At 48.1% G+C, this 13,373-nt stretch overlaps 1 protein-coding gene across 2 annotated transcripts in view; it reads left to right on the plus strand.

The window, feature by feature from the left end:
• Positions 1 to 2,087: 2,087 nt before the first annotated feature.
• The window catches only part of LOC309396688 (protein argonaute-1), a 94,387-nt gene continuing 83,101 nt past the window's right edge, over positions 2,088 to 13,373 (plus strand). For both annotated transcript variants that reach the window (XM_081962022.1, XM_081962023.1), the window contains exon 1: positions 2,088 to 2,266. In XM_081962022.1, coding sequence (XP_081818148.1) covers positions 2,242 to 2,266 — 25 coding nt within the window. In that variant the 5' untranslated portion in view covers positions 2,088 to 2,241. The remainder of the gene's footprint in view (positions 2,267 to 13,373) is intronic.

A 13,373-nucleotide genomic window follows, 5' to 3' on the forward strand; every position in this document is an offset into this window, starting at 1 on the left:
CCACCTGTCCTTTGAAAGAACCAAAGAATTAACTAAAATTAGAGATGTAGAAAACAGGTAAAAAGTGCCTACTACCTAGAGTTGAACGAAGCTACCACTTGCTTTTTGATCCCCTCTTGGGTCATCTTCCCTTAACTATTATCTGCATACAGATATTCCCACAATCAAGTGATCCTTTGAAGTTGCAACGGGACTAAAAAAGTGAGCTTTGCTCTTGGACCTTTGACTATGGCAGCCATCCCCATGGTCACTCGATCAAAATTTGGGGTTTGGCAACCAGCATGTATTTTCAACGGTTGCAATGTCCTGAGGTCATGTAACCCTCTTCTCCATTGGCTTCTGACAAGCGAAATCATAGGGGAAGCCAGATCTGCTTAACGAATGTGGTTCATTTAACAACCGCAGTAATTCATTTAACATCAGTGGTAATTTAAAAAAAAAAAAATTAGACATGACTCAATGCAAGTTTAGGAATGAAAATTCTGGTCCCAGTTGTGGCTGTTAGTAGAGAACTGTCTCTATCCTAAAGTGTGTCAAAGGACACTTTGAACCTCCATATTGTTGGGATGCCCAGAGAACAAGTCCACTTGGCTTCAACACAATCCCTAGATGGTTGGTTGGCTGATTATTTTTTAGAAGTCCATGCCAGCTTTTAGAGTAGTGTTTCTCAACCTGGGCAGCTTTAAGATGGGTGGACTTCAGCTCATTGTGGAGTTGGTCCATATGCTGGTTGGGGGTTTCTTGAAATCCAGCCATCTTAAAAGTTACAACGTTGGTTTAGAAGGAATGAATGGCAAAAGAAATCAGGAATAGTCAGAGCAAAGGGGTAAAGGGTAAGTAAGAGGGAATTGAATTCCTCAACCAGGAAGAGAGATGAGAAAAATGTTGTTAGTTGCGAAGTTGTGTCCGACCCATTGCAACCCCATGGACCATGTTCCTCCAGGCCTTCCTGTCCTCTACCATCCTCTGCAGTCCAATTAATCTCAGGCCTACTGCTTCAGTGACTCCATCCAGCTACCTCATTCTTTGTCATCCCCCTCTTGCCCTCAATCTTTCACAGTGTCTGGCTCTTCTCCAGAGAGTCCTTCCGTCTCATTAGGTGGCCAAAGTATTCATCTTCAGGATCTGGCCTTCCAAAGAGCAATCAGGATTGATCTCCTCTAGGACTGACCAGTTTGATCGCCTTGCAGTCCAAGGGACTCGCAGGAGTCTTCTCCAGCACCATAGTTCACAGGCCTCTATTGTTTGGCACTCAGCCTTCCTTATGGTCCAACCTTTACAGCCATACATTGCAACTGGGAAAACCATAACCTTGACTATAGACACTTTTGTTGGCAGGGTGATGTCTCTGCTTTTAAGAATGCTGTCTAGATTTGCCATGAGAAAATAAAAAATAAACATAAAATGGACTGACTGGAGGGGAAGCAATGGTGGTTTTGGAGGACAGAAAGGAGCAGGAAAAAAAAGAAACCTCTTGGTGTAAACCAGGGGTGTCCAAACTTGGGAACGTTAAGACTTGTGGACTTCAAGTCCCAGAATTCCCCAGCATGGGGAATTCTGGGACTTGAAGTCCACAAGTCTTAACGTTCCCAAGTTTGGACACCCATGGTGTAAATCTATGTTTTTCAAACACACTCAAATGCTCCTTTTCAGAGTCCAACCCGAAGCCCTCCATAACCCTAGAGAGTTTCAACTTTAAGATGGGTGGATCATTTCCCAGAATTCCCCAACCCCCTTGGGTATTCTGGGAGATGAAGCTGCTGAGGTTGGAAAACCCTCGGGTAAGCTCATTTTTAGGGACGTTCCCTTTTCTTGCCTCGGGGTTCCCCGACGGCTTCCGATTCTCTATTTTTGGCCGCCTGCTGCCCCCTCGTTCCCGGTTCTATGCATTTCTCTGCAGAGATTTCCCTCCCCAGGCGCCCCTGAGTCCAGGAGCATCCCTCCGGCCTCGGAAGTGTGGGCTCTTTCGAGACTTCTACTCGTTCCCTACCTCTTTGCGCCGCTTCGCTCGCCTCCTCCTCCTCCCCCGCCCCTTTCCCCTCCCCCCCTCTTTCCCAGCCTGCAGCGGCGCTGATTGGATGCGCTGCCGCGCAGGCGCAGTCCCGGGATCCCGGGCTCGTCCCGAGCAGAGGCTGCGGCTGCAGCGGCGCCCAGGTCCCGGTGCGCCTTTGGACGCGGCTCTTCCTCGCCGCTTCGCGCGCGCCCTCCTCCCTTCTCCGGGACGCCGCCCGCGTGGATGGGATGGAAGCGGGTCCCTCGGGAGCAGGTACCCTGCGAGGAGCCCGGCAAGGGCCAGCTCCGAGGAGCAGCAGCATGCAGCGGGGTTGGGGATGTGGGGGGGGGATGCAATCGGTCCGGGCGACTCCGGGAACCCGTGCAATATATAGGGGCGGAAGGGGGGGGCTCTCTCCAGAGGAGCAAGAGCGACGCCGGGCTTTTGCAGAGGGGAGGGGGCTTCTGGGCTTTGGAACCCAGAGGGGAGGGGGCTTGGGGGCGCCAGGGGTGAGGGCCAGGGTTGCGGAGGGCGCCAGGTTGGCCGAAGAACAATGGAGGGGTGCGGGGGTGAAAGTGGCTTCGTGGGGAGCCGGGGTGCAACGTTTGGGAGGGGGCTGAAGGCGAGGCCCCAGCTGGACGTGAGGAGGGGGGCCAGGTTTGGGGGAGGGGGAGTCTCTAAGTTCCAGCAGGCTGGCTGGGGGGTGGGGAGGGTGCGAGCCAAGGAGGGGAAGGGGCTGGAGGGCAAGGGAGGCCTGCGAAGGGGAGGCCACGTGAATCTTGCAAGGGGGGGGGCTTTCCGAGTGCCATGGGTGGATGGGTAGGTGGGTGAGATGCTCTGGGGCCGCGGGCCTTGTTGGAAGCAGAGGGATGGCGCGGAGAGGGGAAGGGGCTCTCCCCAAAACTCAGAACTTGAATTTGGGGAAGGGGAGAGAAGCCCCTCTGATGGAAAGGGGGTTGGAGACTGGCTGAGATTGCAGATAATAGGGGACTGGGGGGACAAGGATGAGGGGCGGATGGTGTGCAGAAACAACAAAATGGGGTGGGGGGCGAAGGCCTTGAGATGAATGGGAAGAGATGGGGAGGAAGCAGGAATCAGAAAAATGAGTCTGGGGGAGAATCGCTTTAGCTCTGTGGAAAGGCTGGGGTAAGCGAGAGAGCGGTGGGGTCAGCCATTCTCCTTTGGGAGAACAGACTCTGGAAGCATCAGTTTTTTGGGGGGGATGTGTAGCAGTGCCTCTGAGTGGCAGGTAATGCAAGGAGACAAGGTTTATGGGGCTGTTTTGTGGAAGTAGGGTGCAATCCAGACTGTGGACAAGCTTGGATGAGGAGACTAAGTCTTGGCTGGTTAGGTGTGTTTGAGAGAGTAAACAACACTTGGGCAGGACACCTTGTTACTCATCCGTCCTTCTGGGTGGTGAGGATGAAAGAGAATTCCCCCAGTTTTTGAGGGGGGAGTCCCAAGGAGTTGTGACTCCCTTCACAAGTCCCACTGGAGACGGATGCATCTCTTTGCATGGGACATCATGGCCACTGCTGGGACTGGGTGACCCATGTCCCTTCTCACCTCCCATCTGCCACTAGGTCACAAGGACCAGGCTCCTAAGCCAAATGGACTTGACATTCAACAGAACCCACCGGAGGTTCCAAGCGAGGATAAAATTTAGTATGGGATGCCTTAACGTGGAGGACGACCCCAGCCCTGCTGTAGCTCCTAACCCGGTCTTAGCAGCCTGTGTTTGCCTTCATACAGCAGTTTTAGTGTGTTGTGGGGATCCAGTCTAGTAAGTGGGGGGGGGACCACTTTTCTTGAAACTAACATCCCCCATCTGGAATTTTCTGAAAAGTTTGGACTGTAGACCATCAGCTTGGGGAGTCCCTGAGACTGTTACTTCCAAAACATGAGTGGGTACGTGGTGGACAGCAGTTTTCAAGGAGGGAACCAAGGTGGATAAGTGAGAAGGTAGAGAGTGACTCACTTTTGGAGGGTCTTTCTGGGAGAAGTAGACGTTTGAAAGGACAATGGAAGGAGGCACCATAATTCCTTGAAGGTTCACTGGGGAAATATCAGAGAGGCTTTGATGGCCAACTTGCGTCAGAGCTGTGACATATATCTGAAAGGAGTATTTGTTGTTAGTTGCGAAGTTGTGTCCAACCCATCGTGACCCTGTGGACAATATTCCTCCAGGCCTTTCTGCCCTCTACCATCCCCCAGAGTCCATTTAAGCTCACACCGACTGCTTCAGTGACTCCCTCCAGCCACCTCATTCTCTGTCGTCCCATTCTTCTTTTGCCCTCAGTCTTTCCCCGCATGAGGCTCTTCTCCAGGGAGTCCTTCCTTCTCATTAGGTGGCCAAAGTCTTTGAGTTTCCTCTTCAGGATCCGGCCTTCTAAAGAGCAGTCAGGGTTGATACAGTAGTTCTCAATATATTTAACATAATGGAATTTATTCATTATAGTCGTTGTGCCATGATGGTCATAAACTGCCTACTGCTTCGGTGACTCCATCCAGCCACCTCATTCTGTGCCGTCCCCTTCTTCTTTTGCCCTCCATCATTCCCAGCATTCTTACATTCCTATGGAGTATAGATCCTTGCAGCATCGGACTTTCCTTTCACCACCAGATACATCCACAGCTGAATATCCTTTCGGCTTTGGCCCAACCACTTCACTCTTTCTGGTACTACTAGTAGTAGCCCTCTGCTCTTCTCCAGTGGCATATGGGACACCTTCTGACCTGAGGGGCTCATCCTCCAGCGGCATATCTTTTTGGCTCGTGGTACTGTCCGTGGGGTTTTCGTGGCGAAGATAAAGTTGCCATTTCCTTCTCCAGTGGGTCAGGTTTTCTCAGAGCTCTCTGCTATGACCTGCCCATCTTGGGTGGCCCTGCATGGCATAGCTTCATTGAGCTACGTAAGCCCCTCCACCCACGACAAGGCAGTAATCCATGAAGGGGTGAAAGAGGTATGCAGATGGGTAAAGGTTATAATACAATACAATAGTAGAGTTGAAAGGGACCTTGGAGGTCTTCTAGTCCAACCCCCTGCCTAGGCAGGAAACCCTATACCGTTTCAGACAGATGGCTATCCAACATCTTCTTAAAGGCTTCCAGTGTTGGGGCATTCACAACTTCTGGAGGCAAGCTGTTCCACTGATTAATTGTTCTAACTGTCAGGAAGTTTCTCCTCAGTTCTAAGTTGCTTCTCTCCTTGATTAGTTTCCACTCATTGCTTCGTGTTCTACCCTCAGGTGCTTTGGAGAATAGCTTGACTCCCTCTTCTTTGTGGCAACCCCTGAGATATTGGAACACTGCTATCATGTCTCCCCTAGTCCTTCTTTCTCTTTCTCTTATGACAAGGGGTGCCAAGGGCAGCTGAGGCTGGTTGCCTTCTCTTCCTCCCTTCCCCCTTCCCAAGTAGAGCAAAGGGGTTTGCAACTCTCCTTGTAAGGTGTGTGTGAGTAAAAGGCAACAGAAAGCAATTGTGATGGAAAGTAACTGTGTCTTTAAGAGGAAGGAGGGGAGACACAGGGCAGGAGCTGGGCCAGGGCAGTGGGGTTTTGGTTTTCTTTGTGTGCCCAAGCCGTGACCTCCAGGGTCGTAGGAGTATTTCTTTTTTATCGCCTCTTTAAAAAACGCAACCCACGTCCTCCAGATTTCCTTTAAAGAAACTCTGTCCCCAGCAATTCCAAGCTGATGAGGAAAAGATGAGCGCATGAGGTGCTTTTTGAAGCTTTCTCAGAAGAGGGATTTTAATTGTCGGTAAGTCTATGGAAATTCTCAGTCATCCAGGCTGTCCCAAAGGTGCTTTTCCAGAAGACAACGGGACTGTCTGGGTTTTTCTTCCTTTGCAAATGTTTTGCATCTCATCCAAGGGGCTTATTCAGCTCTTCAGAAAGGACACCTTTGAGTTAATTGTCAGGGATTCAAACTATGGTCCTTAGGCTCTTCGCGTACATTGGGGAGGTTTTGAGAGAGTTGTGAGAAATTTGCCAGTGACTTTGGGATTTTCAACCTTCTTGTCTTTACTAGAGGCCAGTCGGGATGGTGATGCACTGTGGGAGTGATGTGGTGTACTAGGTCATAATACTAGTGGCTCGGTAACTATGTAATGGCAACTCTGGTGGTTGTAAGCTATTGTGAGAACGACACTTCCCAGCCTCCAGCAATCCAAATCAGCCTCCCTGGTGGCTAGGAAGCACACCACACCGAGGAACTTACTGGCCCAGGCAGGGAGATATATTGCAGAGGCAAGGAGGGTCCAGTAGAGATAGATTTCGCAGAAGAAAAATAAAATAGGTGTCGTTTTTTGGCCAGACTTGAGATGAAACTGGAAAGGAAAGGGTGGAGCACAGAGGCGTGGCTTCAGCTTCATCCTAGTCTCCTGGCCAATTGGGCGTGTCAATACCATCTACCGGAGCCTCCTGTCCCAGCCCCCAAAATAGCAGTTCAGGTAAGACCAACTGCCAATTTAGGTTTATAAACTTATTTATGGCTCAGTGGCTAAGACGCTGAGCTTGTCGATCAGAAAGGTCGCCGTTTTGGCGGTTCGAATCCCTAGCGCTGCATAACAGTGAGCTCCTGTTACTTGTCCAGCTTCTGCCAACCTAGCAGTTCGAAATCAGGTAAAGAATGCAAGTAGAAAAACAGGAACCACCTTTGGCGGGAAGGTAACAGCGTTCTGTGCCCCTTTGGCATTTAGTCATGCCGGCCACATAACTATGGAGATGTCTTTGGACAGCGCTGGCTCTTTGGCTTTGAAACGGAGATGAGCACCACCCCCTAGAGTCAGGAACAACTAGCACATATGTGTGAGGGGAACGTTTACCTTTACAACCTATGGTTCTTAGGCTCTTCACGTATATTGGGATGGTTTTGAGAGAGTTGTGAGAAACTTGCCAAGGACTTTGTGATTTTCAACCTCCGTGTCTTTACTAGAGGCCAGTTGGGATGGTGATGCGCTGTGGGAGTGATGCGCTGTACTAGGTCATAATCCTAGTTGGTTAGTCCTGGCTTAATGTGCTATGTAATGGCAACTCTAGTGGTTGTAAGCTATTGTCAGAACCTTTGCCAATTTAGGCTTATAAACTTATTTGTGGCTTAAAGCGAAGGTCTCCCGCCTTGGCAACTTTAAGACTTGTGGAGTTCAATTCCCAGAATTCCCCAATCGTAGGAGTTAAAAGTCCACAAGCTTAAAGTTACCAATGTTGGGAACCCCCACCCCCCCACCCCTTTCGGGCTTTAGAGTACTATTTGTGGGGCTTGGCCAGTGGTGTCTTAGAAAGCAAATCCTGGTGAAAGTGAAGTGAACGATGCTACCCATTGTGGTTTCTAAATATGGTTTTTCGCTTAGTGTAGGGCAGGGGTGTCCAAACTTGGGAACTTTAAGACTTGTGGACTTCAACTCCCAGAATTCCCCAGCCAGCCATGCTGGCTGGGGAATTCTGGGAATTGAAGTCCACAAGTCTTAAAGTTCCCAAGTTTGGACACCCCTGGTGTAGGGTGTGAACTAGGGCACTCTTAATAGCTCTGCTTTTGAAAGTTTTCAGCTGCTCAGCAAATTATGTAAATGTGTCTTGCATTTCAAGCACAAACAATAGTTATTGTGGTACCTTAAGAATTAGGATTGATGTGGTCCGTGCATTGTACTACTGCATTATACATGATGGTTTGGTTACATGGATTAAAGTGTGCTTAGCCATTGTTACTTTGCGTGTTGTAAACCTAACTGGTTACGCCTTATGCAATAAACTATTCTCAAGCCCATAATGGCTTGGAATCCGTTGTGGGCCATAGATGCCTTCCCAAAAGTGTTGGATTACGGTACCCAGCATTTCCTGTTGCTGCTACTCACTCTTGCTGGGGAGGATGAGAGACATTATTCTAAGGTACACGGAAGGCAGGAGGGTTAAGAATAATATATGTAATATTCTGAATCTTTACAGTATTACAACTTCCTAAAATGAATGTGTGTACCATCCCTTCAGGAGTAAATGCACGGCTTCATTGGGATTAGCTTGGGGCAAGAAATAAATACCCTATTTTTCAGACTATAAGATGCATCGGAGTATATAGATTCACCATGATTTTGAAGAGGTAAATTAAAAAAAAACGTTTTTTCCCTCTGCAGGCCTCCCAAACCCTCCTCATGCCCCCAGGAGCTCTTTAAAAGCTTCCCAAACCCTCTCCACGTCCATCTTTGCAAAGGGAGGGGGTTTCAGGAGGCCAAAAATGCTGTATTCAGTGTATAAGATGCACCGATTTTCATCCTCTTTTTGGGGGAGGAAAAGGTGCGTCTTATACTCTGAAAAATACGGTACATCACTTTTAATAATGTCATTGTAATCTCTCTATGACAGGCATTCTAAAACTTTTGTGGCCTTGCGATTGTCTATTTGGGTTTGTGCAAGCAATGCCTGGAGTGGGCTTGACAGTCCTCCCACTGTGCATGTCCAAATCTGGGTAGACTTTTTTTATTTTAAAGCAACCCTTCCATCTCAGTCTTAAATTGCCTGAGACACCCCAGCCTCAAACCACAGTTTTGAGAATCCGTGGTAAACGTGGAATTACGTTTCTTTCAGGTTTGCAGTAAAGCTACGAATAGGAATATGTAGAACTTTTGAGTAAATCCGTGATCTGTTACTTTTTGCAGGCTGACTAATCCAGTGCCGGATAATCCTCAGTTTACGACCACAAATGAACCCAAATTTTAGGTTGATAAATGGGAAATATTTGTTAAGTGAGATTTGACCCCATTTTATGACCTTTCTTGCCATCGTTATTAAGTGAATCCTTGCAGTGGTTAAATTAGTGACATTGTTGTTAAGTGAATCTGGCTTCCCCATTGACCTTTGTTTATCAGAAGGTCGCAAAAGGTGATCCCGTGACCCAGGGACACGACAACTGTCATAAATATGAAGCAGCTACTAAACAACTAAATTTGGATCACAAGACAGTGGGGGATGTTGCAACGGTCGTAAGTGTGAAAAATGGTCATAAGTCACTTTTTCCGGTGCCATTGTAACTTTGAAGTGTCACTAAACTGCTGTGAGTCAAGAACTACCTGTAGATCATATGATTTAACTATAGCAACTAGTAGTAGACTACAAGCTTTTTGTCGGGATGGGACAAGTGTGTGAATGTCCATCTGGCCATCTCTAAGAACCTTAGTGTTCTCAGCTTGGTTATCTTTTTTCAGACCTTTCCATTACCCACTAGGTAATATCATCAGGGAGGCGGAGGGAGGCGGTGGCTCAGTGGCTAAGACGCTGAGCTTGTCGATCAGAAAGGTTGGCAGTTGGGCGGTTCGAATCCCTAGCGCTGCTCAGCTCCCGTTACTTGTCCCAGCTTCTGCCAACCTAGCAGTTCCAAAGCACGTAAAAATGCAAGGAGAAAAATAGGAACCACCTTTGGTGGGAAGATAATAGTGTTCATTGCGCCTTCGGCATTTAGTCATGCTGGCCACATGACCACGGAGACGTCTTAGGACAGCGCTGGCTCTTCGGCTTTGAAACGGAGATGAGCACCACCCCCTAGAGTCGGGAACGACTAGCATGTATGTGCGAGGGGAACCTTTATCTTTACCTTTAGCATCATCAGTGCCAGTGATAATGTAGCACTGATGATGTTGCTAAGATTGGCAATGAGATGTCTGTAAGAAAAACACCAAGCTCAGAGAGCTACAAGGATCCTATAGTTCAACTCTGAGCTATCGGGGCATCTCTAACAAGTAAGCATTGCCACTGACTCAGTGGTCCAGGGGATCTTTGTCTAAAACAGGGGTACTAAACCCATGTGGTCACATGGTCACATGGCGTATTGTGACTTTCTCCCCTTTGCTAAACCAGGGGTGGGCATAGCCAGCATGTGGCACATCCAGACAGCAGGCCGCAAGTTTGACACCCCTGGTCTAAAATGAACATCCTTTCTCAATTGGCAAAGGGCAGTCTAGGCAGAAAAAGTGCATTGAACTAATTGTTGAAAACCTACCTTTCCTAAAGTCTAGGTTAAGGCACACGAGTGGAATGTTGAGTTTAGGAAAGGCAGCTTGCTAACTTGGAAGCAAAATCCAGGATGATGGTCTTAAGAAAGGATAGAAGGTGGTTGGCACTGTGTCTTGTTTTAAGTTAGTTGGAATTGCTGCCTTGATGATGTGCAATCTGTATATTTTTATAATTTGTATAAAGGGATGCAGTGGCTCGGTAGCCAAGAGGCTGGGGTTATCGATGAGAAAGGTCGGCAGTTGGGCGGTTCGAATCCCTAGCGCTGCATAACGGAGTGAGCTCCCATTACTTGTCCCAGCTTCTGCCAACCTAGCAGTTCAAAAGCATGTAAAAATGCAAGTAGAAAAATAGGAACCACCTTTGGTGGGAAGGTAGCAGCGCTCCGTGCGCTTTCGGTGTTGAGTCATGCCGGCCACATGACCACGGAGATGTTTTTGGACAGTGCTGGCTCTTCGGCTTTGAAACGGAGATGAGCACCGCCCCCTAGAGTCGGGAACGACTAGCACATATATGTGAGGGGAACCGTTACCTTTACTTTAATTTGCACATGGGAATGGATCCAGGGCTGCTTCTGCTTTGCCTGATGTCTTGGGCAATTCTTGACAGCCATGATGGTCCATGCTCTCAGACACCAGGCTTCCAGTCAGTTGGAAGAATATGACGCTTTCATGTAGACTTCCAACTCTGATTTTTTAGCCATTCAGGTTGACTAAGCCAGGGGTCACCAACCTTTCAGACTTCAGGGACCATTAAATTTATAATTTTAAATTCTGCAGATGGCTAATATGATCTGCCTGATTATCGTCTGGGTGGGTGTGGCTGGGTGATCATGTGACTGGGTGGGCATGGCCAACTCGATGTCACTCACGTCAATGGGCACCTCGCCAGCCTCTATTCAGCCCTCCCCTCCCAGCCACTCCTCGCCTCCCCATCCAGGCTCCTTAGGGCCCCAACAGGAAGCAGTTGTTGGAGCTAAGCAGCCACCACGAGAAAAGAATTGGCAAAACAGCTGGCTCAGTGTAAATTGGATCTGACTGAGAAGGAGCTCAGTAGAAGCACCTCACTGAGGGCTACGAGCATAGGTTTTCCAAGCAGAGGGAAGACCTGTGGGAGTGCAAGGCCAGGTACCGGCACCTGGAGACTCAGTGGGCTGAGATGGTCAGCCAGTTCCAGGCCATGATGCAGTCCCACTGGAACAAGGCCCCCCAGCTCTTCGCCACCAGCAGCACTTCCCTCCAGCCTTCGCCCAAAGCCCCTCACCAGGCGGTTGAAGCAGACCCCAAGTTGGAATTTCTGACCCCGTCTGACCTGCACAAAAAGACCCCAAAGGGGGAGAGTCTCTGCAGCAACACAAATATTCATTGCACGTATCCATCCCAGGAGCCGTAGTTGGAGGACCCCTGATTTAGTGCAACGTAAAAAATGCAAATAATTTTTCTACAGACCACCAAAATTTTCTCATGGACCACCAGTTAGTGACCGCTGGACTAAGCCATCTCTGGATCTGTTTTCTCTCCCCCCCTCCCCCCCCCAATATTTTGCTAAGATGGATCTCTTAAATCTATACAATACAGTAAGTATAATAATAGTTTATTAAGCTTGCATGCCACTTGGCTCTCGAAGATTCTGAGCGGTTCACAACAATGACAGAAGTGATAAAGAGGTATTATTTCTTGCAGCGATCATAACTTTTATCCTTGTTACTACTATTTAACACGGCTTCCTTGCAGAACCCTTTTAAAAGTCTTGGAATCTGCTGGGTGGTATTCTTTAGACATATTTTGTCCTAGGATGGGAAATATAGGTAATCCTTGATTTAGGACCACAGTTGTGCCCAAAATTGGCTAAGTTGCTAAACGAGACCATGGTTAAGGGAGTTTTGCTCACTTATGTATGACCACAACTGAGCCCAAACTTTCTGTTGCTAAGTGAGACGTTTGTTAAGTGAGTTTTGCCCCATTTCAAGACCTTTCTTGCCACAGTTGTTAAGTGAATCACTGCAATTGTCAAGTTAGTAACCCGGTTGTTAAGTGAATCTGACTTGTCCATTGATTTTGCCTCTTAGAAGGTCGCAAAAGGTGATCATGTGACCCTGGGACCTTGCAACCGTCATAAATATGAGTCAGTTGCCAAGCGGCTGAATTTTGACCATGGGACCACAAGGGATGCTGCAACAGTGTGAAAAACGGTCATAAGTCACTTTTTCCAGTGCTGTTGTAACTGTGAACCAGCCACTAAATGAACCGTTGTAAGTCGAGGACTATCCGCATGCTTCAAAATGTACTTTAGAGAGTAGTAGGAAAAGCTACTTTATTAAGGCGATTCTTCACTGACTTCGTTCAATTTGATGCTTGTTTTCAAGGCAGATGGATGTAGTAGCTATGTTGTCAAATCCTTCATAAAAGCTATTGCATTACATTCTTGATTACATTATCTTTCCATTGATATATAATTTTATGGTACCACTCAAAAAAAAGTGGTGTTATTAGCTATTTTTAGAAAATACACTTATCCCAAAAGGTTTCCACAATTTTGACCATTTACTGTACTTCAGGATCCTTTTCTACCTCTTGGCAAATTTTGCTAGGCAGAAAAAGGGCATTGCATCAGCACGACGGTATTTCAGGGGCTGGGAGAGTCTGCTTTATCTCCGACAGCGTTGCCAGAGAGGCTCCTACCAGCTTCCCTGGAGGTGGTGCCATCTAGACCATTGGCATTTAATTCCCGTAGCTTCCCACTCCGTCTTATCATGCAAGCTGTAGATAGTGGAAGTTAAATTTCGATGCAGCTGGAGGGCATCGGGCTTTTCACTACTGTCTTAAAAATGTGTTTTAAGGATTAGAATGAAGTTCTCTGATTTAGTAAACTTGCGGGGGAGGGGGGAGAACTAGAGCAGTAGTGTCAAACTCAAGGCCCGGGGCCCGGATCCAGCCTGCGGGGTGCTTAGATCTGGCCCATGGAGTCATCCTGGAAACAGCGAAGGATTGTTCTGCGGTGCCTCTGCCAGCGAAAACGGAGCTCCAGCACTCTTGTTTTTGCTAGCAGGGTGTTGCAGGAGGCCATCACAGCTGAAAATGGAGCTCGGGAGCCTATTTTCGCGGGCAGAGTGCTCCCCGCCACGAGTGATGTCGAGCTGGCCATACCCATCTGACCCTTGAGGCCAAATACAACCCTGATGCAGCCCTCAATGAAGTCAAGTTTCACACCCTTGGACTAGAGTCTAGACCAGTGGATCCCAACGTGGGGCCCACACCCCACAGGGGGACAATTTGATTTTTAATGGGGGACATTTGAACCGTGTTTAAACCAAGTTAATGGCCTTTTCGGCTTCCTCCGCGTGAGTCGAGGTTCACTTTTTGAGTAAAGTAAAAATTATATGT

The sequence above is a fragment of the Natrix helvetica genome (genome assembly GCF_964273705.1).
Source record: "Natrix helvetica genome assembly, chromosome: 9".
Taxonomy (NCBI): domain Eukaryota; kingdom Metazoa; phylum Chordata; class Lepidosauria; order Squamata; family Natricidae; genus Natrix; species Natrix helvetica.